The following is a 25197-nucleotide window of genomic DNA, read 5'->3' as shown; positions in this document are numbered from 1 at the left end:
ATCTGTTCTGTTTCCAGTCTTTTCCACCAGAAAAAAATTACTTTCTAACTTTCGTAACAACTTGACTCAGATTTCTACACTAAGGAAACTAGTCTGAGGACGACAAATGTGGGTAGGAAGTGCAGGTTTTTATGTGTTCCATCTCCGAGGGAGGGACTAAATGGCTTCTGAGACAGAGGGCCACTGAGGATGGCAAACCCAGCATCTACCAAATTCAGACATCCAGGCAGAGATGAGAGGCCGCTGGAGCCGGGGGTGCAGGGGAAACCCAGTCAGGATTTTAGCGGTGACGCCCTTTGAGGGCAGCCTCCCAGAGGGCGGTTGCCGGTATGGGTTATCAGTCACCAAGGGGTCCATTTGGGGGTGGGTAAAGCCTGAAGCAGGGCCTTCGGGAAGCAGAATCCTGCCCAGAAGTGGTTTGAGGACTTTTGAGACATTAGAACAAGGCCCAGCCCTGGGATGGGGAGAGAGGGCCCCAGCGGGAGGAGTTGAAGCCACCAGGGTACCGTCCGGCAGTGCTGGGTGTCAGGGCTGGGCCCGGACCCCACTGGAGAGCTGGGAGCCCAGGACCATGTGGAGGAGAGCCAGCCTGAGGGTTCTCCACGGGGCCCAGCCTCCACCCAGACCCAGTACCCTGAGGCCTGCTTATCCTCCGCCCACCAGGAGGTGCCCTCTGTGCTGCAGACACTCCCAGACCCCACCCCCTCCAGGGGAGGGAACTGCAGGTTCAAGGCGCTGTGCAGAGGTCGGCCTGCGGGGGCCGCGGCGGGGATGCTGGAGGCCCCGCCTGGCAGATCAGCCCGCCAGCCAGTGGACCGCTTCCTAACGCATGCCGTTCACAGGGCTCCCTACTCAGTGGAGACACGTGACAAGAAGCTCCAACTTGCGAAATGCCTCTGTTTCTCCTGACAGGGTGAGCGCGGCCCGCCTGGTGTGAACGGCACGCAAGGTTTCCAGGGCTGCCCCGGGCAGAGGGGCATAAAGGTACAGTGCGGTGACGCCAGGTGTGGGGAGGGGACCATAGCACCAGGCCCCAGCGGGGAGAGGGCGGTCGGTGGCGCGTGCAGAAGGGGGACACTTTCTCCAGTGCCTCCTGGGGAAGCAAGATGCCTGCCCCGGCTTCTCTGCTCAGCGCTGGCAGCCAGTGGCCTCGCACAGAGGCAGCCCAGGGTGTGGCGGGTTCAGGAGCGCACACCGTGCCGGGAAGGGAGCCTGAGGTTGGAGAAACAGTTTCGTATGGCAATGTGAAGCAGTCAGGACACACTGATGAGGACAGACAGAATGTGGGCCAGGGCAGAGAGAAGGCCAGTGCCCGGCAGCTTCAGCCCCTGGGCCTGGGAGGAGTGAGGGAAGTGGAGGGGGGCGGAGACAGAGGGAAAGGACTCATGTGCTGGAAGGTTCTGTGTGTGAAATACTTGGAGTCAAGGGCTGATGAACTTTCTCCTCAGTTTGCTGCAGTTTGAGAGACAGGCCACTGCAATGTTATAGAGGGGCCTCCTTGGAGCCCCTGTCCCTGACCTTCAGCGCCCAGCCCTCCTGCCCGGAGAGCCAACACTCCCCAAGTGCTCAGGTCCAGGCCAGTTAGTTTTATGATCCCCTCGTGATAGAGAGAGAGCTAGCCAAACAGACGAATCTCTAACAGTCAATTTTCAGACACTGACTTTTTTTTAATATAAATTTATTTTATTGATTTTATTTTTGGCTGCGTTGGGTTTTTGCTGCTGTGCGCGGGCTTTTCTCTTGTGGTTTGCGGGGCTGCTCTTCGATGTTGTGCACGGGCTTCTCACTGTGGTGCCTTCTCTTGTTGCAGAGCACGGGCTCTAGGCGCTCATGCTTCAGTAGTTGCGGCACACGGGCTCAGTAGTTGTGGCTCGCAGGCTCTAGAGCTCAGGCTCAGTAGTTGTGGTGCACGGGCTTAGTTGCTCCACGGCACATGGGATCTTCCTGGACCAGGGATCGAACCCGTGTCCCCTGCATTGGCAGGTGGATTCTTAACCAGTGAGCCAGAGGGAAGCCCCAGACACTGATTTTTAAGTTGGGGACGGGGAGGGGGGAGCCCTTAGCCTATTCTAGCCTATTCTATTCAGCCTCCGGGAAGGAGCTAATGTTTCCTCTTTCCCTTCCCTTTTAGGGCTCTCGTGGATTCCCAGGAGAGAAGGTACTTAAGCTTGCTCTTCTTTTTATATTTAAAACTTTCCCAGTGTTTTGCCATATTTTACACTCACCTGTGTGTCTTGTCCCCTCACAGGGTGAATTAGGAGAAATTGGTCTGGATGGTCTTGACGGTGAAGATGTAAGTGATTTTACACTCTAAGTGCAAATTGCTTTTGGTCCTGAAGATTCCAGTGACTAACACCTCAGTCTGTGGTAGAAGCTGTGCCAGGAATGACATTTTATCATTGTCTTTGGCAGGGAGACAAAGGATTGCCTGGTATTTCTGGAGAGAAAGGGAATCCAGGAAGAAGGGTAAGTATATTTCTGCAGTGTTACTGTCATGGAAAAACTATGAACATTTCACTTAAGGATTATTTCTTTTACTTGTGTATGTTAAGACTGCTTCCTCCAGGCAGCCTTCCCTGACCTCCTGGGGTGCATCCTTGGCATCTCCTATGTCCCTTGTCAGCTGTGACATATTTACATTATATTTTCTTGTTTGGAGAGTATGTCCCATTGGGCAAGGACTGAGTGTGTTTTGTTGAAATAAATCCCCAGCGCCTGGCACAGAGTGGGTCCCCAATAAATACTTGTGGGTTGCCTGAAGTATCTGGAAATAATTTTACCTTCATGGCAAATGAGTAAATGGTAAATGCTGAAACACTGTTCTTTTTAAGATTTGTGATTGGAAGAACACAATTTTGAGGGTGAGATAAATATGTGAAACTCATCTAATTCTCAGTCTCTGCTTGTGGTTTTTATTTAGGGTGACAAAGGACCCAAAGGAGGCAAAGGAGAAAGAGGAGATGTTGGGATCAGAGGTGACCCGGTAAGGGGAAATCCTTGTCACCGATTTGAGACTTGAGTCTGGGGAAGGGGTTTGTGGAGAGAAGTGGGTTGAAAGGAAGAATTTTACTCTTGAAATTGCTTTAAAACATGTTGGCAAAATATGTGGTTAGCCCTTTTCTTAGAATTTTGGGGTGGCTGGAGAAGTCTTTGCTCTCTCGCTGCGAAGATAAGTCTTTGCAAAGCCTCTTATGTGAAGACCCGAGAAGTTTCCCTAAAATGTGGTCTCAGGACACTTTAAGTTTGCTTTAGGAAAAGGGAAGAGTTTGCAGCTTTTCTTGCTTTATGGGTCTATAAAACCTGTCAACAAGTGACCATCGCTGGGCCAGCCTCTTCTGGTCCAGACCAGGACAAGGCAAGAGTCAGCCTGGCCACCATCCTCCTGGGGGAGGAAGAGCCAGCTCCCCCTGTTTGGGGCTCAGAGTGATTGCTGACCCCACGTCAGGCTCTGTCAGGGTGGGATGGGCGTTATCTGGATCGGATGTGGCCAAAGCGACTGGCATTCAAACCATCACTAATATTTTCCTGGTCACTGATCCAGCAGCAGCGGCTTTCCCTGCACACGTGGCTTATTCCCGGACCTGTTCTCTTTTCAGGGTAACTCAGGACAGGACAGCCAGCAGAGAGGACCCAAAGGAGAAACCGGAGACATCGGCCCCATGGTACAGCACTCTGTGTACCTAGACTCCCCCTGTGCCGAGAGCCCGAGAAACTAAACTCAAGCTGGTTCACTGCCAGCCCCGGAGGCCGCGACGTGGTCTTTAAGGCTGTGGATGTACAAGGCTGAGGTTGGGAGCAGCAAGCCCCGGGAAGCCAGCGTGCACGCTCGCAAAGGGGTCTCCAAGAGGGACAGAAACGGTCCCTCCCAAGAGGGGCTTCCTCTCGGCAGAGTTGTGCCCCATAGATATTTCCAGAAAGTGCTCATCAAGCCTAAGCCTTGTGAGGGGCAGAGTGCACCTGGGTCTAAGGCACCCCCAGAGTGTGCGACTGGCCCTGTGTGTATCCATTCCTTTTCCCCAGCGTCTTGTGCGATATTTGAGTTACAAGTTCTTCTTTGAGACGAGAATCTTACGTTAATTTTCTTTCCCATGACAGGGTCTCCCTGGGGCAGATGGGGTGTCTGGAGGGCCTGGAGAACCTGGGAAAAGCGTGAGTACCTCTTGGGGTTTGCGGGGGCTCTGTGGTGATATTTACTTAACTCTGCTAGACACTGTTTGGGGCAGAGCTGCTCAGCAACTTTTTATTTAGGGAATTTAAGGTGATTTCGGAAACCCTTGTCCCCCACGTGTTGCTGCTTCTGCAGACCTTTCATTCTTATCATTCACTCTGGGCTCCCCCAGCCTGCTTCCCTCCCCTTCCAAAACATACTGAATAGACACTTTTAAAAGTAATATCTTTGCTGCTTTCAAATATTTGGCCGGGCTTTATCCCACTGAATGTTTAAAAAAATCTAAACAGAAACACAAATACAGAGGGAGTGAGGGGATAAAGGGCGGGGAGGCTGATGAGGTGTATATTTGTTTTGTGTGATAGTTGTTTTTCTGGTACTGCTGCAACTCCAGCAGTGACACCAGAGTCAATTTCCTAGTGAATTGCATCTCGCAATTGCTTTTTCAAGACGTTTCAGAAATGCCTGCTGTAGACCGCTCAGTGCGTGCCTCATCTTTGAGTCTTGTTGAAGAATTGCTGAAGCCAAAGGGAGATAAATGATCTTTGGGAAGCTGTTTGAATGCTTCCAGGGCCCAGGGTTACACAGAGCTCAGACCTCCTAGCTGGGAGAAGATGTGTCTGGACGTCTGTAAATTCTCAGGGCTAGTTCAGAGCTAGTTCAGGGCTCTGGTGGGTGCCTGAGACAGGTGTCTCTGCTCAGCATCTGGCTGGGGATGGGGGCCAGATCGGGGCCCCCTCAGCCCTTTCCCCCGTGGCAGTCACATGGTTAGGGATCCGTAGTTGACGATCAGAGGGTATGTGCTGACAAGGGCTTTTAAAAGAAACACTCTCACCCCTCGGCAAATGATACACTATGGGCATAACCTTGCTTTTAAAATTCAGAAGAAAACTTAAATTTTGAAAATGCTATCTTAAAAGCTTTTGAGTATTATTTTTGAATAATGCTGTTGATTTCTACAATGAAAAAAAAAAACATGAGGAAACACTCCATTGTTATAATATGCTGAACAACTTAGTTCGTGAGTAGAGCCAAAGCTTGTTTCCATGAAGAGACTTAAAATACAGTCAAGCATACAGTTCGTGTTAATTCTATGCACAGGGTATCAATTTGGGTTTGAAATCAGTGGGGTCAAGTTAGGGCTGTCTTCCCTTAGGGCATCACTAAGCCAGGCTCACGCCCAGATGAAAGGCATCCTTCGCCTGGGCTACCTCACTCCTCATGTGGTCTGAGCACAGGTGGCCTCTGGTCATACTCTGTGAGGTCCCCTTTGGAAGGGGCCGGCAGATTGCTACTCTGTGGAGACTGGCCTGGCCACGCCCTTCCCCCTCTTGTCCATGTGTCATCCCTGGAAGGAGGCCAAGGTCTTCCATTAAAGAAGCTGCCATTATAGTGAATCAGGGCAGAATGGTGGCCCTAGAAGATCATGGAGCTTGTTCACTGGGAGCAGAGAAGGTGGTTCTTGGGTGGATGCAGAAGATAGGCCAAGCCTGTAACAGGCTGGTGTGTCACAGGCTCCAGAATTCAACCCCTAACCTTGCAAAGATATATCCAGGATGGTTTCCCACCCCAAACCTTTCCACTGAAGAGGAAGCCATCTTGAGGTGGGAATTAATGGATTACTTAAGAGCAAGCCCACGTTTATTTGAACTAAGGTTCATTTCTGGAGCATCGGGGAAGACGTTGCCAAGTCATGAGCCCAAACCAAGTACAGCCGGGCTTTTAGGTTCACGTATGCCCACGCTGAATACTTTACTTAACCGAGTGTGTGTTATATTTGGCCGGGACAGTGTGGAGAGTCTGGGACTCCCTTCCATTATAATTAACGTCTTACCTCTCCCTCCAGTTAGGAAAATGGAAGAAAAATAGACAGATCGACATTCCTGTTTCACATTCCTTACTTGGAACTGTCTAGGGCCGTGCAGTCCGAGGGGTCCTTATTTTGGTTGGCAGGTCTGAAGTCATCCTCAAAACTTCTATGTGGATAACTGACAAGGGCAGCGTGGAAGAAAAACTTTGGCGAGGGGAGGGCAGGAGAAAAGGTGTCCCTTCATGAGAGTTTCCTCTGGGCTGGGTAGGCACAGTGTCTGGGGCCCAGTGGGTGTCGTGAAGGTGCGGGTTAAGTCCCAGGGAGCCTGGCCTCCCCCAGCCTCCCTGCCTCCCTTTCACCATTTGTGTAATTTCTTCCTCAGGGAGGCTTTGGCCGAAGGGGACCAGCAGGAGCTAAGGTAAGCCTCAAAGTCACCATCTCTTTGCTGTCATCACAATGTCAGTCACTGTGTGCTCTCGGGAGATGGTCCCCACCCCACCCACAAATTAAAAATTACTCTCTCCTTCGCCATCAAAGCTTGTAGCTCCCATCTTTTCTACCATCTCCTTAAATTTAGCCTCTTCAATAAGACTTGCAAAAACGATGATGGCGGTGGAAATGATTATCAACATGAAAGTGACAGTGGGGAGGGGAGAAGGGAAGGGAGATGACTGGGGAGGCAGCGTCCTGGGGGCCTCTTGCCCGCAACGTGCCCACTTACCTGGTCATCAGCAAGTCACATGTCTTGGTGGCTCTGTCCTCTCACCTGTGCAAGACAGGTTTGGGTCCGAGATAGCTTCATGTCATGAAGTCATCTTGAGGAAAAGGTGACGGAAGAGTGAGAATCGATCCCAAGAGTGAAAAGTGGCTCCAAGTACTGAATGTCTCTCCCTGGAGTTATGGTGCTCTCACTTCTGACCCCTGGTACAGCTGTGACTGTCTCCCTGCACCCTTGTGCAGATGTGACTGTAGGACAGAGGGCTGACCCTTCCCTACATCTTCTCTTGTTTCAAAGGGCAACAAGGGCGGTCCCGGCCAGCAGGGCTCTGTGGGAGAGCAGGGGACCAGAGGTGCACAGGTCAGTACCCCCGGTGTGGTTGCGTGCCTTGTGACATGTTCCCAGATGCCCTGCCATTTTTTAAAAATTGAGGTGACCATTGCTTTTACAAAACTGAACACAAAATTAATCTTTTAAGGTGACATTTAGTACATCCCCAATGGTGCACGACTATCATCTCTATCTAGTTTCAAAACATTTTCATCGTCCCCCAAAGGAGACCCTGTACCCATTAAGCAGTCATGCCCCCTCCCCCCAGCTCCTGACAACCAACTAATTTCCTTTCTGTCTTTGTGGATTTGCATATTCTGGACCTTTCATATGAATGGAATCATTTAATAGGTTTTGTGTCTGGCTTTTCCACTTAGCACCATGTTTCTGAGGTTTATCTATGCTGTAGCCGGTGTCAGTGTTTTGTTCATTTCCATGGTGGAATAATATTCCGTTGTGTGGATATTATGGCGGTCATGGTGTGTCACCTCCACACAGCACTTACGTTGGCATTTGACTTTTTCAGGGTCCTCCTGGTCTCACCGGTCCTCCAGGCCTGATCGGTGAACAAGGCATTCCTGGACCTCGGGTAAGTCTGTCTTGATCCCACCCCTCTCTTTAGCTAAATGGATAGCACGTTGTCCCAGCAGGCTGAGAGTTCCATGTTTCGTGAAGGGTGACAGGAGACAGACCCCTTAGCCCGACTCTTTGGCAGCACAGACCTGGGGCCAACCTCAGTCCTCAGAGCAACTGGCTCGTTCACCCTGAGGAAGTTAGAGGGCGTTTTTCTTGATGCTCCAGGGGCTAAGTCCCAATGCTGCCCCTTCCAAACATAGGCCACCTGGGGGGTGAGCAAAGGAAGGAGGGGCCTCATTGCAGAAGTCTTAGGGTGGGTCTGCAGGAAATCAGATGAATCGACCAATAGTCTCAGATTACTCTGTATTATTTCATATTTGGCCCCTGGAAATTGCCCCTGTGGTTTGGTATTTGTGTAAGGAGTTCCCCATCCTCAAGTTCGACATGGAAGATGTTCCTTAAACTCGCTGTCACTGCAAACATCAACATCTATCTTGGCTGTTATCGATGATGAGCAGAAACATGGTGTAGCTGAGCTAGGACCGGGTGCCCATACTCTGGTGTCCCTTGGGTCTGCCAGGGACAGGGAGCGATCTTATAACTTGTTACAGAAATTAGTTATGACCAATAAACTGGCAATGAACTGGCCTGAGGCTACATAAATGCACAAAAATGTCTTACAGGGGAAGGAGGGACCTTTGTGAGAGTCCCTATTTGCTTGGAAAGTCCTTCCCAAGTTTGAAATCTGATAAATACCTATTTTGTTTTAAATATTTATTTAAACTCTGATTAGTCAAGAATTTAAGATGATGCCGGGGTGAGTTGAAGCTCTTCAAATAGTTCACAGTACAAACAGCTGCCACCATCTGGATTTGCTGCATCTGTCAGGGTCATTTCTGGGCTCTGTAGGCTGCACTGCATTTTAAGAGCTATGTCCCTTTGTTGACTTATTCACTCACTCGATGAGAAAGTGTGTATAGGTTCCCACACCTGTAAAGTCAGGTGCTCGTTGTGGAGGTGTGGAATGGGAGAGGAGGCAAAGCCATATAAATCCGGGTGTTTGTCCCCTAGTCTGTAACTTAGGAGGTGAACGTTAATTACTGAGATGTGTGCACACCTGTGAAAACTGGTCACACTCATATTTTAGGTTTGCACAAGCCATCTCCGTGCACGTTTGCACTGGGGTCTCCAGGGCTGAGAGTGGCAGAGAGCTGCAGGATCTGACCTCCACAGGGGGGCAGCAGGGGGTGGGGTGGGGCTTGTGGGAGGCAGGCTTCTGACGCTTTGGCTTGGAGGGCGAATGTTTCACTGACTCTCTCCTCTCCTCGTGCTCCAGGGAAGCGGGGGGACCGCAGGTGCTCCTGGAGAACGTGGCAGAACCGGGCCCCTGGGAAGAAAGGTTTGTCTGGAGCTCGTGTTTCCCCAGGCCGGGGCCTGGCCAGACACCATGTCATCGCTCCCTCGTTTGTCAGTCTGTCCAGCTGCTTGGTTTGCACATCCCTTCTCCTCCCCTCTGGTCTTTTCCACCAGGCCTTCCCTGTTGACAGTGGATGGGCCAGTGGGATCACTCTCCCCGCCTTGAGGGCACCCATGGGCTGTGTGCTGTGGGTTGGCCTGCGTTCTCATAACCAGCACTGCCAGCCGCTGCTGAACTGCCGTATCTTTTCGCGCCCAGGCTTGTGAGGACAGTTCAGCATCCTCGGGGCCCTTGGAGCACACGAGCGGCACTAGGACCACTTCCGTATTGCGCTGAATATTCTCTGCATATTGACTGTGCACAGCAGCCCCGCTGGCCACGTGCAGCTAATCCAAGGGTCCCAGAGCCCGGCTGCTTTGGATAACAGCAGCTTGCTCCGTGCAGGCTGCCTTTCTATGAGCCTTGAGAACAGCGACTATTCGTCATAACCGGTCTGAGAAGCAGCATTTTCTCAGGGAAAGCCGTGTGTTCATGTGACTCCAGCCTTGCCTCTCTGCCCCTCGTGGGGCCACTGGCTTTCACTGCCGACTCCACGCCTTCCTCTTTCCCGTCTCTCTCTCCTCCCCGTCGGCACGTCCCCGGGCCATGATGATGAAAAGAACAAACACAAGCCTTCCTGGATTCTCTTCCAGGAGTCCACACGTGGACGTTGCAATTTAAAAAATCATTAACATCAACATCTGAAAGGTGAAGTTAGCAGCTTGTGGCAACCCTACCGATGATGTCACCCAGAACAAGGGCAAGGCTTGGAATCGCATTTTAAATCGTCCCAGACCCGCAGGTGTCTCAGCCCTGTTTCTTATGTCTAGGGTGAGCCCGGAGATCCAGGACCCAAGGGAAGCATCGGGAACCGGGGCCCTCGTGGGGAGACGGTAAGATCAACACGTGCACGGGGCCCAGGCTGCCGCTGACTCTGCTGAGGTGCTCAGGAAGCAGGGAGATATGGCCTGTGCTGGGCTGGCCTTTGTCATTGGAACTTGGGTTGGTTCCACAGAGAGACAGCTTGGTAGCTGCTTCTGATATTACTGGGGATGTGATTGAACATAGTGAAACCTGCTGCTTATAAGTTTCAAAATAATTTTTATTTCACTGGAGGGGGAGTGAATAGAGACATTTTTTCTTGATTTCTTTCTGAGACGTGAATGTGGGGGTTTACTGACCCTTGAACCACCTTCATTTCAGGTCTTGCAAATGCTTTTGGAGCTCAACTAGATGGAGTTTTTCTGCAAAGAAATAAATGTCCTTGGTTTAAAATGGAATGGGCTTTGATAAGATCTCAATTCAGATTGAAACGGTTTGTTTTGAATGAGACATCCCAGCAACGGAAATTCTAACTTTGAGAATTCATTTAAAAAAAGTTATTTAAAAACACCCTAATTGCTCTCTTGCAATAATGTTGTAACATACGTTTCTATCCAGGAAAAAGAAATCTCCAGCACATTGGGAATTTTTCTGTAAAATGAGTCATTACACCTAAAAACTACATAAGTGGACCAGGTTGATCTGATTCACAATCCCAAAGCTTGAAAATACTTTTCTTGTGTTTGTAATTTCTCTACAGCTAACTGAAATTTAAAAATCCATTGCTGTTACTGTCTCAGAAGCAGAGGGGAAAAAAAAAATCAGACTTTAAAATCTACTCAAACCATTGAATGAAATCTCTTCCTGATTCTGTTTCAATAAATTTGGGGCCACAGCTCTTTAGCTGTTTAAAACTGTAAATTAACTAAGGAGCATGTTCTGTGCATGTTTTAGAGATATTAATGTATATTTCATGCAAATTCTTTTGATTCTTTTGAAATAATCAACAGTGTCCAGTTCGGAAAGCCCCCAGGAGAGAGTGGTAGGGACAGATCTCCAAGTACAGGGAAGTGGGTTTGGGGAAGGAAGGCAGTCTAGAGGCATGACCTGGAAGGAAGGGAAGGGGCACCGGGGAGAGGGGAGTAAGGGCTGAGCACAGAAGACTCAGGAGGGTGTGAGACTGAGTCCTGCGTTCTTGCTTTGAAGTAGAATCAAAGACTCATATATGCATAGACCATGGTGGCCTTCAAGAGTCCTATCAACTCTACGATTCCCTGGTTCCATGCGTCTTTGATTCTACATCCAAACAGCATCTCTACCAATAGCTCGTAGTAGTTCTTTAGTACAGACGCGGTCTTGTTTGCACTGTAAGGTGGGATAGGACTAGGGACTCTTCCTTGAGCTGTACCTTGATCTGGGAACATTCCAGGGATGCAAAGACCCACTGCTCAGGGCTTTAGAAAAAGAAGGTCATGGTGTGCCTGACAGGGGCACCTGCAGTAACACTGTCTTTCCACTCGTAGGGAGATGACGGACGAGATGGAGTTGGCAGTGAAGGACGCAGAGGCAAAAAAGTATGTGTCTGCCGAGGATTCTTGAGCTTCTGACATGCTGTATTTTTAAAGAATTATCTCTCAAAATTGAATTGTAATGTAGTGAATTTTTTCTCTTGGTGACGCTACGGATATATTTTTTCTGCTCGAAAATAATTTATGTTAGATGACTTTAAGTTGGGACCAAACACTGAGTCATTTATTTTTTATAGGGAGAAAGAGGATTCCCCGGATACCCAGGACCAAAGGTAAATATTCCCCTAGGGGGTAAACAGCAGCATTGTTTTAGGATGAGTCTGATGTGACCATGGACTGAAGGTCGCCATATCTTGGGTCTAGTCTTCAGTCAGACACTTACTAATCAAGTGACCTTGGGAAAGGCCCACCCTCTCCAAGACACTCCCTCATCAGTCACATGGAGATGACAATGTGCCCTTGTCATGGTGCTCGTGAGAATTAAATGAAGTGGCACTGCAATAAAATACTTTATAAACCCTAAGATGCCGGTATAATCTGTATGATGTCATCATTAATGTAAGTTCTAAGTCCAAGTTCAGTAAGCTTAGACTGAGTCTGCAAATGCCACAGCTGCGCCGGTAACTTGGTGGAAAATCCATCAAAATGAGCCATTTGGCCGCTCTGGGAAGTGTGGTACAGAGGCCCCCGGGGACCCTCAGCTAGACCTGCCTCTCAGAGCTTAATGTGCTGCTTCCTGGCTCTCTTCCCAGGGCAATCCTGGTGAGCCGGGGACAGACGGAGCACTGGGACCCAAAGGCATCAGAGGCCGAAGGGTAAGTTTGCCTGCACCTTCCTGGTAGCGGGTCTGAACACTGAAGACTCCACTGCTTCTTTGAAAGTTACCCTTCTTCACTTGCAACCTGGCCAGAGATCGTATGGGGTGGGAGTACAGGAATCCTAAGCCTTAGACGGATGTACTCAGGACACCCTGCAGTTGTGTCTGTGCTGTCTTCCTTTGGTCACGCTCCCTTTAGAGGGAGGTCTGGAGGGCCCCCTCGTCTAATACGTCTCAAAGGTCACTAGCCCATGGTCCACTCCTCGCATGGTGCTGGGGGACTCAAGTCTCACAATGAATGACATCAGAAGTCTGCGCAGACATATTTGGTCATGCCCACCAGATGGTGTGGAGACAGGATTTCATGAGCTGCACGAAGTGCTTACCAGGGTTCCAAGTTCAGGGGCGAGCCAGGCTGAGACCATGTATTCTCTCGCCTCCCCACCATGAAAAGACTCCTCTTTCTTAAGCTACTTTTCATTCTGGATTATCCTCTGTAGTGGATGTTTACTCATCTTTTTAAGATTACCCTGAGTCTTGAATTAGCAACTTGTGCCCTAGAATTGGGTAAAGGCTTCTAACAGTTATTTTTAGCTTAAAATATAGTGAAATTCATTGTAATTATCCTGTTAATTCTCTCAGTGAGGACATTCAAACTAGATCATTTATTACTCACGGTAGAGTTTTAAAACATTGGATTGGTTATCTGCATCGAAAAGTGAGCTAATTAATTGTCAGTTACTGCTTTCTTATGCATCCATAGTGGTCTTATTAAAGGTTCTCAGGCAAGCATCTCTCTCACCTTGACCTGCCAGAGAACAGAGTTGTGGGAGATGCACATCAGTTTTGTTAGGGCCACTTGTCCCTATACCTGAATTTTGGAGACACTTAAGGTCTCTTAAAGTGAGAGATTCCTTGTGGTGATGGGGGACATTAGACGAGATCACCTCCACCACCCCTTCCAGCTGCAGAAGCTGAGAATGCTCCATCTTCTGCCACAATTGAGCAATGTTTGTTCTGCTTCTAGGGAAATTCAGGACCTCCAGGGATAGCTGGCCAGAAGGGAGACCCTGGTTACCCAGGGCCATCTGTAAGTACCTACCCATTTCCAATCAAGCTGCCCGAGGACTGGATGCCTTATACATGGTCCTCCTTGAAAACTTTCCACTATCTCTTTTCCTCACAAAAGACCTGTCTGCGTTTTTGTTGTTGTGGTTTGTTTGTTTGTTTTTTAACCACTTCCCTTCTGATACCACGGTAGAGAAAAGAGCTTTTGAGCTTTAGAGTACCAAGAAAATTTTAAAGCAAGTTTCACATGGAACTCTATAATCTAGGGTGTATCGTAATTTGCCTTTACAATTTCCTGGTGTAGGTTTGTTTGAGGTTTGTGTTGAGGACAAACTAAAGAGAAAATGTTTGAATATCTCTTGATTGCATCTTGTGGAAGGATTATAGTATAGACCTTGGTTTGGGGAAGATTCCCTTTGGTCTATAAAATCCCCAAGGGAGCTACTGATTAGTGGTTGAAACCCCACTAGTGACCTAGAGCCAGGAGGGCACCTTTCTCCAGCCCTTCCATATCCTTCATCATGAATGTCTTTGTTTCCTTGCTTGCATTTCTTCCTGTACTGTCTCCTGACATTGAAATGGATGAGGTTCACAGAAGAATGGAAAAGATAACTCAGGAAGTGGAAAAACCATCCTTAGAAAGAAAGGTTAGATGGTTGGATTGGTTGAACCCAGGAGAAGATGGTAGAGTCAGGTGTTTAATCTGGAGAGGAGCTTTTAACAGGAGATGGTTAGTCCAGTTGCAGCGGGGGACGGACGAACAGAAGCAGCCGGATGGAAAGACGTTGGCTAGCCCACGAGGTGACAGCTTGACCCTCGGTGGCCACGCACTGGGATGAGATGCCGAGGGCAGCCATGAGCGTATCCCTGGGGTGGAATCCCGGGATGCTTAGACCTGGAGCCTCAGGGTAGCTAAGTGACTTCTGGGTGTCCCTCCTGCGACAGGATGTAGGAAGCCAGCAGGGGAAAGGCAGCTCTTCTCTCGGGAGAAGCAGCATTTAGACTCAAGTTCAAATGTGTGATTTACGTTGATTTGCAATGAGTATCCTGGATTCCAAGGCGTGGAGCTATTTATCTTACAGGGGAAACACTTCTGTCCTCAAAGTCTCTCCTTTGCTCTTCGAGCAGTTAAATCAAATTTATAAGGAGAGCCTGTAAATGATCAAGGTCAGCCAGGGCCCACCTTGTTCCCTCTGTCATGCGTCTGTGGGCCCCGGGCTGTTCCTTGGCGGGAAGCTCCACAGCCCTCACGTCTGCGAGGTCTGAGCTCCCGTTCTTGTTTTGCAGGGTTACAAAGGCAGCAGAGGTGACTCGATGGACGTAAGTTGCATGTGTGCCTCGCGAGCCCTTGCCCTGTGAGCTTTCTCTATCTGTTCTCTTACATCTTCTTTCCTTTCCAGCAATGTGCCCTGGTCCAGAGCATCAAAGATAAATGTCGTAAGTACACGATTTTCTGCCGTCTGTTCCTCATTTTTATCCTTATGTGTGAAATTCGCACCCGGTGGACCAGGCTTTCACTCTCCTCTCTGTTCTCTTCTAGCTTGCTGCTACGGTAAGTCATTTCAGTAATTGGACTTCCTTCCGAGGAAAGCAGAAGACCCCTTTTCCAGGAAGTAGTTTGTCTGTGAAAACCCTCCCCCTTCCCACAGGGCCCCTGGAATGCCCCGTCTTCCCGACGGAGCTGGCCTTCGCCTTGGACACCTCCGAGGGGGTCACCCAGGACACCTTCAGCCGGATGAGGGATGTGGTCCTGAAGGTCGTGCACGACCTGACCATCGCCGAGAGCAACTGCCCGCGGGGGGCCCGCGTGGCCGTGGTCACCTACAACAATGAGGTCACCACGGAGATCCGCTTTGCTGACTCCAAGAAGAAGTCCGTTCTCCAGGACAAGATCAAGAACCTCCAGGTGGCTCTGACGTCCAAGCAACAGAGCCTGGAAACTGCCATGTCCTTCGTGGCCAGAAACACGTTTAAGCGGGTGCGGAATGGATTCCTGATGAGGAAGGTGGCTGTTTTCTTCAGCAATAAACCCACGAGTGAGTCCCCGCAGCTCAGGGAGGCCGTGCTCAAGCTCTCGGATGCTGGGATCACACCGTTGTTCCTCACGAGCCAGGAGGACCGGCAGCTGGTCAACGCCCTGCAGGTCTGTGCTCTGGGCATCTCTGACTCTGAGAAGGTACTCGGGTGCAACTGTACCCTCCCTGATGGGTTTGCACCCCATAGCTTCTAGATGAGGCTGGTCTCACTTGTGAGACTTCCAGAACAGCCTGATGGCTCTGGCACTAGATGGACATCCAATTGCCCATGACTTATTCCCACCAGGTCCCTCTTCACTTCTTGGAGGAGACTCTCCCAGGCTGATCCTGGAGGCCTACAGTCTCCTAGCGAGGTTCTCCAGCCATCAGCGAGCCCAACACCCAAGCTGCATCCCTGTTCAAACATTTCTCAGCCAGGCTGGCATCTAACAATTAAACAAGTTATTTAAGCATAGGACAAGGAAGCATTAGCTTTAGCCTATGAAGCAGCTAAGTGTTTCCTTATTCTTTGCTTGAATGACTTGTATAATTGTCATACTAATAATATATATATATATATATATATATAAAGATTAATTAGTCAATTAATATTTACTCTATGCTGATTCTGGTTTTGCAGTCCAGGATGGGTGGATGATGGGCAGGAAGGGCCACAGCGGGACCAGGAGTGAGGAGGCCTTGCCTCTAGTGTTAGTACGATCACCTTCTAGCTTTAAGTCACCGAAAGTAACATGGCTCTGTCACTTACCCTCTCTGTGTCTCAGATTTCTCACCTGTAACAGAGGCTGGTGGATGAGATGGTCCCTAACGTCTTCCTTTCCAATCTGGATATTCTATGGTTTTATCACTGCCACGTCAGCAAGAGACAATTGGGTCACTGGCACCATCTCTTAGGGTTTATTCTGCCAAACTCCAGGCCAATTTGAGAACACAGTACTGGGCTTTCAACTCCAGCTTGGGCTACCAGCCTTACGTTCCTATTAGGGGATCGTGTATACATCTCCCCTTGTGAGGGCTGAGTGATCCAGAACCACGCACGTTTCCTAACAAGCATAGTTTCAGCAAGTTCAAAAAGTCAAATATTCATTCATTTATTCAATTTAATGATGATATGCCAGGGGCTGTGATGGGCAGGACATTCTGAGTCTTCTGGAAGTGATTTCATAACTTGCTTTGTTGTTAAATCCCTTTCTAGACCTGGGCGCATGGGAGAGGGACGGAGTGAATATTTGTTAGTTGCTATTATTATTGCTAGATAACAATGACATTTAGGTCCCTGCTGTCTGGTAGAGGCTATACCAGGTACTTTACATACATTATCCAATTTAATCTTCCAAATAACTTCATGGGAATCTACCATTATCTTCACTTTGCAGCTAAGGAAACTGAATTCCAGAGAAGTTAAATAATTGTGCTTCAGGTCCAGCAGAAAGTGCAGGAGTGGGATTTGAGCTCTGGTTCATCTCATTGGAAGAAAACCTATGTTTTCCTGTCATAATCAGTGCCTTCCTTCCTAACCCCGCTTCCCAAGAAAGAGAAGATATTGATCTATTGGGGGGTTTATTTAATTGATGTGACTCTAATGTATTCTTCGGCTACATTTTCAAATGGGAACTTATCCTGTGTACTCCTACTAAGGATTTCCTTTTGTTTAAACCAGATCAATAACACAGCGGTGGGTCACGCCCTTATCCTACCAGCTAGCGGAGACCTCACGGACTTCTTGAAGAACGTCCTGACTTGTCACGTTTGCTTGGGTAAGGTGCTTCTCTAAGAGAAAAAATCTGTCCGGCTGCAATTGCGAAACATACTATCCACAGAGGGACATTTGAGTGAATAATCATCATCTGTACAAAGAGCTTGAGTTAAATGAAGATTCACATAGCCTTGTATTTACCAGTGTGTATGCTGCGTAAGTAGTTTCCATGCTTAAAGCTGACTGCCCCCAAACAGGGCCTCTCTTTGTTAAGAGAATGATTAGTTCTGTAGGTAACAAAGGAGGAAGTGGGCTCTGCTTATGTTTTGACCTTGGAGTCCAGAATTTTATTACCTGGTTTTGTTTTATTTTCTGGTAATGTGTTTCTGGAACACATTTCTTCAAGGAGTGGCAAAGAAGTAAGGTAGTTTTCTTTTCTTTTCTTTTCTTTCATTATGCCAATGCCATAGTCTATTAACAAGGATTTCAGCTTGATTTGTTTCCTCTAGTAAGTGCCAGGTGATGAAAACTGAAATCTGGCCACGATATTGTCAGCAAGGTATACATAGGTTTCTACATTATGTGACAATTCTAATGACCCCAGACTCCCTGCAGACTGATGTGCAGTATCTCGCCAGGAGAGTCACAGAGTAAACGTGCTGCCATACTTCTTTCTAGACATCTGCAACATCGACCCATCCTGTGGATTCGGCAGCTGGAGGCCTTCCTTCAGGGACCGGAGAGCAGCGGGCAGTGACGTGGATATCGACATGGCTTTCATCTTAGATAGCTCCGAGTCCACCACTCTGTTCCAGTTCAACGAGATGAGGAAGTACATAGAGTACCTGGTCCAACAGCTGGACGTGAGCCCGGACCCCAAGGCCTCCCAGCACTTTGCCAGAGTGGCGGTCATGCAGCACGCACCCTATGAGTACGTGGGCAACGCCAGCGTGCCGCCCGTGAAGGTGGAATTCTCCCTGACTGACTACGGCTCCAAGGAGAAGCTCCTGGCCTTCCTTGGCAGCAGGATGACACAGCTCCAGGGGACCAGGGCTTTGGGCAGTGCCATCGACTATACCATCGAGAACATCTTTGAAAGTGCACCCAACCCACGGGACCTGAAGCTCGTGGTCCTGATGCTGACGGGCGAGGTGCAGAACCAGCAGCTGGAGGAGGCCCAGAGAGCCATCCTGCAGGCCAAATGCAAGGGTTACTTCTTCGTGATCCTGGGCATTGGTAGGAAGGTGAACGTCAGGGAGCTGTACAGCTTCGCCAGTGAACCAAACGACGTCTTCTTCAAACACATGGACAAGTCTACTGAGCTCAACGAAGAGCCTCTGATGCGCTTTGGGAGGCTGTTGCCATCCTTCATCAGCAGTAAGTCCTGCGCACGCTTGGCTCCCAGGGATGGGGCCGTGGGCATGGGAATGATAGCTAGTGTGCCCGTGTTGACCCGTCCATTCATTCAACAAGTATATACTGGCACCTACCACATCCCAGACACACTGTTAGGAGCTGGGGTTGGCAGTTGACACAGATGGGAATCCTGCCCTTGTTCACTTGTTTATTCAACCAGACTTGACTAGACCCCTCCCAGCCATGGACTGTGTCCCTGGGAGTTTATAGTCTAGGTGGGTGAAGGGGTCAAGTGCACATTTATTAGGCATGACATAGTGCGCTGTTATGTCACATTGAGTGTGCCCTGATGGGGATCAGGGAAGCTTCTAGAAGGAGCAGCATTGATCTGGGCTTAGCCCCCAACCCTACACTTGGATACCTCTGAGCCTTTACCCGATATGGGTCTCCCTCCGCTAAATGATCTCCACCCTTGCTTCAGCAACAAACCCGCATTCGTCTTCAAAAATTATCTCCAGAGCCCCTGCTCACTGCGATGGTCCCCACTCCCAAGGCTTGGGCATTGTTAATCTGGATGTTGTACTTACCGCATCTATTACATGGCCCGTTGGTCATTCATTTATGGGTATGTGGTCCCAGTAGACTGCACATCCTGGAGGAGGCGTATCATCCATCACTGCCTTGATGGACTCAGGCACAGGAAAACATCTAACAAATGAGGGAGATTTATAAAGTATGACCTGTCCCCCTAAAGTTTTAGGGGAAAAATGTGAAGCAAGGGTAGGCCAGCAAGTTCATCCAGGAGCCACTATTAACGTCTTCGGAAAATTAAAACAGAAGTTCTGTTAAACAGCATTGAGAAAATGCTCAAAGTAATTCTATTATAATGTGATGTTCAAGAGCTTGGAACTTGGTAAATTCTGCACTTGATTTTTCTTCTATTCCTGTCTTCCCTCACATTGAGTAAGCGTTACCTTTAACCTAATCACCCAAATATTGCCAAATAGGAGATACAGGCTTAAGATGTTTTATGGATCAAGTACCATTATGCTTCATGTTTCAAATCACTGGACTTAGATTGTCTGGAAGAATGAATTAATTCAACAAATATTCACGGACTACCTATACGTGATCCATTTAACTCCTTAGCAGATTGATTTTAATTTGCATGTGGTTCACATGCCCTTGAATATTTCTTTCTCTCTTTTTCTCTAGGTAAAAATGCTTTTTACCTGTCCCCAGATATCAGGAAACAGTGTGATTGGTTCCAAGGGGACCAACCAGCAAAGAATCTTGTGCAGTTTGGTTACAAACAAATGTAAGTGATTATAATAACTGCCTCAGAAATTAGAGCGCTAGAGGGAATGCAGAGGTCCTTCAGCCAACACCTAACTTTACGGGGTGAGGATGTTGAAATCCAGAAAACGTGACTTCCCAAATGTCACGTGGAGCATTTCAGGGGAAGAGTCTGTTGTATCCGTTAGCTTTTGCTGTGTAACAAATTACCTGAAACTTAGCGGCTTACAGTAACAACTGTTTATGTAGTTTGAGATTCTGTGGGCTGGTGGGTTTTGCTTGGGCTCAGCTGGGCAGTTCTTCTGGCCTCTACGGAGCTCATTTTCATGTTTGTGGTCAGCTGCTGGTCAGCTGTGGACTGGTGGTCTAGGGTGGTCTCATGTGGGTGGCTCATCTGGGCTCCATGTGGCAAGCCTGGGTTTGTGCACAAGGAGACTGGGAGGGTTCCGTGAGAGAAGGTGGAGGTGAGCAAGGCCTCCTGAGGTCTAGGCTAGAGCTGGCACACTGTTACCTGTGCCCTATCCTATTGGCCAAAGCGTGTCCAAAGCTGGCCTCTCTAGATTCAAGAGTGGGGAGCTGGGCTTGTTGGGGGGGACCTGCCACATCACATTGCAAAGGGCATGGGTACAGAGAAAATGGGCCACTGGGGCCATATGTCCCAACAGTCTACTATAACTGGTGTGCAATGATTTCATACAGAAAGATTGGATACATTAAGCAAAAAATGGACTCCCCGTCTCTCAAAATGATTAATGCTGTAATGACACAGGTGGTGGTGTCAGCAAAGGGAGGTGACATGCAAGGTCTCCTAGGAAGACCGATGAGATGGTTGGGAGGTGGGTGGGGCTGCAGTGCCCATGGTGATGCTGGCTGCTCGGCACATGCTCCGTGGCCTTATGTCCAGCGCCATCGTTGGTGCCAACTGCAGGAGTAGAGAGGAGGGCACTGTGGCTGTGTGACAGAGGGCTGGGCAAGGGGGACATGGTGGCAAGAACTGAGGTCAGGCACTGTACCAGCAATTTGTGCCCCTCAAGAGAAGGCCACAGAGGATCATGCTTTGGGAGAAGGGGAGGTTTTGTCTGTTGCATCCAGACGAGATGCAGATTCGAATTATCCTTGTAAAGTGACTATCTGCCTTACTCTTGGCTGAGCCCCAGGGTGACCTCTTCCAACTGCCCATACTTCTCCCTATACCCCTTAACTCCTTCAGCTTTTGCCTTTGTCCTCAGAGGGAATGCTTAACATTTCAGCCTAGTAAGTTGAAAATCATTCCCGAGGCAGCGGTGACCCTTCTCTGGTGCTATCATGCTCATTCTGCTTGATCTAGGTTCACAGGTTCTGTTTTTCTAGCCTTGTATTATCTGTATAATTTCCCTCGAACATTCCGTCAAGTTGGCTCAACTTTATCTTTAGGAAAACAGAATGAACAAAGCAACCTAGTATCTGAAGTTTTATGATAGCAACTTGAAAATATACTGCCTATGCCATATAGCATGACATTTCTATAAAATAATGAATGTTCATCTCAGGGCAAGTAATGAACAAAATTGGGTCTGTGCTACCATGTCTGATGGTTATGTTGCTGTTCTCTTTAGAGATTCATAGTAAATCAAGAATTGTGAGAAAAACAACCACATACACAAAAATTAATACAAACAAAAATACACAATATGCCCTAGGAATGAAAGTGTATGCTGACTTGATCATTTTCCAGCTCAACACAGCATCTTGCTTATTTTTTTATTTAAACGTTTTAATGGAAGTACAATGTTGTGTTAATTTCTGCTGTACAGTAAAGTGATTCAGTTATACATATATACATTCTTTTTTTAATATTCTTTTCCATTATGGTTTATCACAGGTTATTGAATATGGTTCTCTGTGCTATACAGTAGGACCTTGTTATGTATCCATCCTGTATATGACAGCTTACATCTGATAACCCCCAACCTCCCACTCCATCCCTCCCCCAACCGCCCCCCGCCCCCACCGCCGGGGCAACCACAAGTCTGTTCTCTATGTCTGTCTATTTCGTAGATAGCTTCATTTAACACAGCATCTTGTTGAGTGGCTACTTTCTTATAACGAGCGTAGCTATTAACTGATCTTAGTTTTTGGTGTATGTGTTTCAGTTGGTCAATTTTTATAATTAGAGCATTATTTAAATATTTTATTTTTACTATTTATTATTAACAATAAGTATTATTATTATGACAATATTTATTTCTGTTTCTTTACCCTCTTCCAGCTTTTATAAATTGAAAATAAGATTTCAGGTGTATTTATAGTACAATAGAGGCTTCCTTTTTAATAATTCTATTTTTTATATGCTGCTCAATGTCTTTTCTGTGGCACAGATCCTAAAAGGAAGGAATTTAGTATATGCAATGCTATATGTAATATATAAAAGCTACTGCGTGCATTTTGGTGAGATAGCAAATTTTGCATAGAGCATGGAGTTATGTCTTTGTCTATTTTAGATAGCAGGAGAAAATATGTATGAGTTGAAATAATATTTAATATGTTTTAACAGAAATGTTCCGAATAATGTTACTTCAAGTCCTACATCTAAACCAGTGACCACAGCAAAGCCAGTGACCACAGCAAAGCCAGTGACCAACACCACCAAACCAATGACAGTGGTAAACCTGCCGGCCTCAAAGCCAGCTGCCATGAGACCTGTGGCCGAGACACCCGTGGCTGGGAGACCCATGGCCACCAAGCCTGAGGCTGCCAAGTCCATGGCCACCAAGCCTGAGGCTGCCAAGTCCATGGCCACCAAGCCTGAGGCCACCAAGCCCAAGGCCGCCAAGCCCTTGGCCAAGCCTGTGGCCACCAAGCCCGAGGTCGTCAAGCCTGTGACCACCAAGCTCGTGCCCACCAAGCCCGAGGCCACCAAACCTGAAGTTGCCAAGCCCATGGCCAACAAGCCTGACGCCACCAAGCCTGAGGTTTCGAAGACGGCCACAGTTAGACCCGCAGTGGCCGCGAGGCCCGCAGCAGCAAAGCCGGCCCCTGCCAGACCCCCTGCTGCTGCCAAACCCATGGCCGCAAAGCCCGAGGCCCCCAGGCCCCAGGCAGCCAAACTGGCCGCCACCAGGCCAGCCACTGCTAAGCCCATGGGTAAGAAAGCCACCTACCTGGGATGTCTCATTTACTGTGTCCAGGGCCTCTCCCTTGAAGCCTGTTTACAAAGCAATCCAGACACGGTTCTTGATCTGCAATCTGACATCTAGACGATGTATTTTGAAAGGTGCTGGTTTGAGCATGGACTTACCAAAACATCCCTTTTTTTCTATATTAGAAAGCAATCTTTCTCTTCCCCCCCGTGAGGCTGGTGAGTTCCAAGCAAAGAGCAGGTGAAATACCCACCCCTCCGCCGCCTCTGCTGCCCGTTTTCCCACTCCCCGCTCCAGCCCCGAACCCCCATCGGGGCGAGCAGGGGAGCGGCACATTCTCTCAGGGATGTCCGTGGGCGGCCACCACCCAGCTCTCCTGGAAATGCAGTTGTCTTCAGTTAAAGGGATGAGCTCTAAGTAGACGTAGGGTTTTAGACCCCATCGAGGGAGTGCGAGAGAGAGAAAGAAAAAGCCTGTTGTCAGCTCTTAAATGGTGAAGCTTATGTTTCTATGCTTTTGTTCTGGAGCCAGACCCGCCTCCCTTAGAATATGACTCCCGAAGATCTGGATGGAGCTTTGTAATTGCAAGTCTTGTCCCCGCTGCGAAGCATGTACCCATAGAGGAGAGGCCCAAGCCTCGTGCTGTGGCAACCCTGGAGCGTTTCGTTTAGCAGATTGAAAAGTTAGAGCCCAGACGATCGTTCTGTCCCCACAGACTGAACTACGTGCTGGTACTGCCCCTGGGAAGAATGCATTCCAGGCTGGATTAGATACGGGTGGGGGGTTGGTGGGCTTAATGGGACTCAGACTGTGTTATTTTATTTTTCCTGCAAAGAAGATGCTAGAAGTTCCTATAGAGTCACAAACTGTATAGAAAAGTGAAGGCAGGATGTATGTGCTCCTGAAAAAATAGAGATTGTCTTCATTTTATGAAGAGAGAGAAGCAGGGATTCCTTGAAAGAATTTCATGTCATACCCTAAAGTTCCATGATGTATATTTAATACATTTTAAATTAGGGGCCTCATTCCATCTTGAACGCTTCAAATTAAGCACGCTGGACCACACGTTTTCAAAGTATTTCCTTAATAAGAGAGATTTTCAACAGAAAAAAAAGGTAGTTGTGTACCTGGCCGATGAACAATGAGATTTTTGATTACTGTGAATTTCATGTTTCACATATGCTGGTAGGTTACAAGATCAATATTTCTCAGGAGCTTGAAAGAGAAACTAGTTGTCTGCCTCACCTAAATTTCAGATCGACCGTCTACTGGTACACCTCTTTTAGAGTTCATCTCTGGCCTGTGTGTTACAGTCATTTAGGGTTTTATTTTTTTTTATTTTTTTATTTTTTAAAGGGAGGCCTAAGTGACTTATTATTTATTTATTTATTTATTTTTATTTATGGCTGTGTTGGGTCTTCGCCTCTGTGCGAGGGCTTTCTCTAGTTGCGGCAAGCAGGGGCCACTCCTCATCGCGGTGCGCGGGCCTCTCACCATCGCGGCCTCTCTTGTTGCGGAGCACAGGCTCCAGAAGCGCAGGCTCAGTAGTTGTGGCTCACGGGCCCAGCCGCTCTGCGGCATGTGGGATCTTCCCAGACCAGGGCTCGAACCCGTGTCCCCTGCACTGGCAGGCGGACTCTCAACCACTGCGCCACCAGGGAAGCCCAGGGTTTTATTTTTTGTCTCATGCTCTCAGCACTCTATCTTGCAGTTAAGGCAGCCCGAGAGGTCCACGCGTCTGAAATCACAGGGAACAGCGCCAAACTCCACTGGGAGAGGCCCGAGCCCCCCAGCCCTTATTTATACAACCTGACCATCACCTCGGCCCACGATCAGTCCCTGGTTCTGAAGCAGAACCTCACGGTCACGGACCACGTCATCGGGGGCCTGCTCCCTGGGCAGACGTACCATGTCACGGTGATCTGTTACCTAAGGTCTCAGGTCAGAGCCATCTACCAAGGCAGTTTCAGCACAAGTAAGTGCACTTTTGGTTTAAGGAAAGTTGGTACCTATCTCTGCGTGGGATATCCAACGGGGCCATAAAGGGAACCATGCTTATTCACTGACCTTTTTCTGAAACAGCAACGAGGTTAAAACGAAATCCTGTGTGTTTCGGTTGCACCCAACTTGATAACTTAACACCATGGAAAATGGGTTCCTTGCGAACTGTTGTCCTGCCTTGGGGGTCCTGGGCTACTTGATGCAGGAAACCAGATCCATGTGGCCTGAGTGCAGCCCCTTCCCAGGGAGGAAGAAATATGGCCACGGAAGCTGGCGGGGTCTCGGCTGCCCACCATGTCGTGTGTCGGAAGCATGTTTCCATGCTCAGTGAACAGAAAACACCACTGAATCATGGCTCCTTAGGGAGTCTCATCCCAGGGGCCACAGGTTGTCCACAGG

General features: G+C 48.5%; 1 protein-coding gene across 12 annotated transcripts in view; it reads left to right on the top strand.

Annotated features, from left to right (window-relative positions):
- COL6A3 (collagen type VI alpha 3 chain) overlaps nucleotides 1-25197 on the top strand; it is a 93692-nt gene that overhangs the window by 54909 nt on the left and 13586 nt on the right. For 7 of the 12 annotated variants that reach the window (XM_057551149.1, XM_057551154.1, XM_057551148.1 and 4 more), the window contains 25 exons: nucleotides 913-984; nucleotides 2132-2158; nucleotides 2249-2293; nucleotides 2413-2466; nucleotides 2921-2983; nucleotides 3597-3662; nucleotides 4096-4149; nucleotides 6361-6396; nucleotides 6994-7056; nucleotides 7553-7615; nucleotides 8939-9001; nucleotides 9889-9951; nucleotides 11404-11454; nucleotides 11646-11681; nucleotides 12162-12224; nucleotides 13254-13316; nucleotides 14582-14614; nucleotides 14695-14731; nucleotides 14835-14846; nucleotides 14944-15437; nucleotides 16991-17087; nucleotides 17705-18403; nucleotides 19598-19700; nucleotides 22212-22801; nucleotides 24494-24772. In XM_057551149.1, coding sequence (XP_057407132.1) covers nucleotides 913-984; nucleotides 2132-2158; nucleotides 2249-2293; nucleotides 2413-2466; nucleotides 2921-2983; nucleotides 3597-3662; nucleotides 4096-4149; nucleotides 6361-6396; nucleotides 6994-7056; nucleotides 7553-7615; nucleotides 8939-9001; nucleotides 9889-9951; nucleotides 11404-11454; nucleotides 11646-11681; nucleotides 12162-12224; nucleotides 13254-13316; nucleotides 14582-14614; nucleotides 14695-14731; nucleotides 14835-14846; nucleotides 14944-15437; nucleotides 16991-17087; nucleotides 17705-18403; nucleotides 19598-19700; nucleotides 22212-22801; nucleotides 24494-24772 — 3226 coding nt within the window. The remainder of the gene's footprint in view (nucleotides 1-912; nucleotides 985-2131; nucleotides 2159-2248; nucleotides 2294-2412; nucleotides 2467-2920; nucleotides 2984-3596; nucleotides 3663-4095; nucleotides 4150-6360; nucleotides 6397-6993; nucleotides 7057-7552; nucleotides 7616-8938; nucleotides 9002-9888; nucleotides 9952-11403; nucleotides 11455-11645; nucleotides 11682-12161; nucleotides 12225-13253; nucleotides 13317-14581; nucleotides 14615-14694; nucleotides 14732-14834; nucleotides 14847-14943; nucleotides 15438-16990; nucleotides 17088-17704; nucleotides 18404-19597; nucleotides 19701-22211; nucleotides 22802-24493; nucleotides 24773-25197) is intronic. The other 5 variants (XM_057551152.1, XM_057551159.1, XM_057551158.1 and 2 more) reach the window with 4 other exon arrangements.

Source organism: Balaenoptera acutorostrata, chromosome 8 (genome assembly GCF_949987535.1).
Source record: "Balaenoptera acutorostrata chromosome 8, mBalAcu1.1, whole genome shotgun sequence".
Lineage (NCBI taxonomy): Eukaryota > Metazoa > Chordata > Mammalia > Artiodactyla > Balaenopteridae > Balaenoptera > Balaenoptera acutorostrata.
Note: the sequence above shows the minus strand (reverse complement) of the source record. Positions and strands in the feature narration are given on the sequence as shown.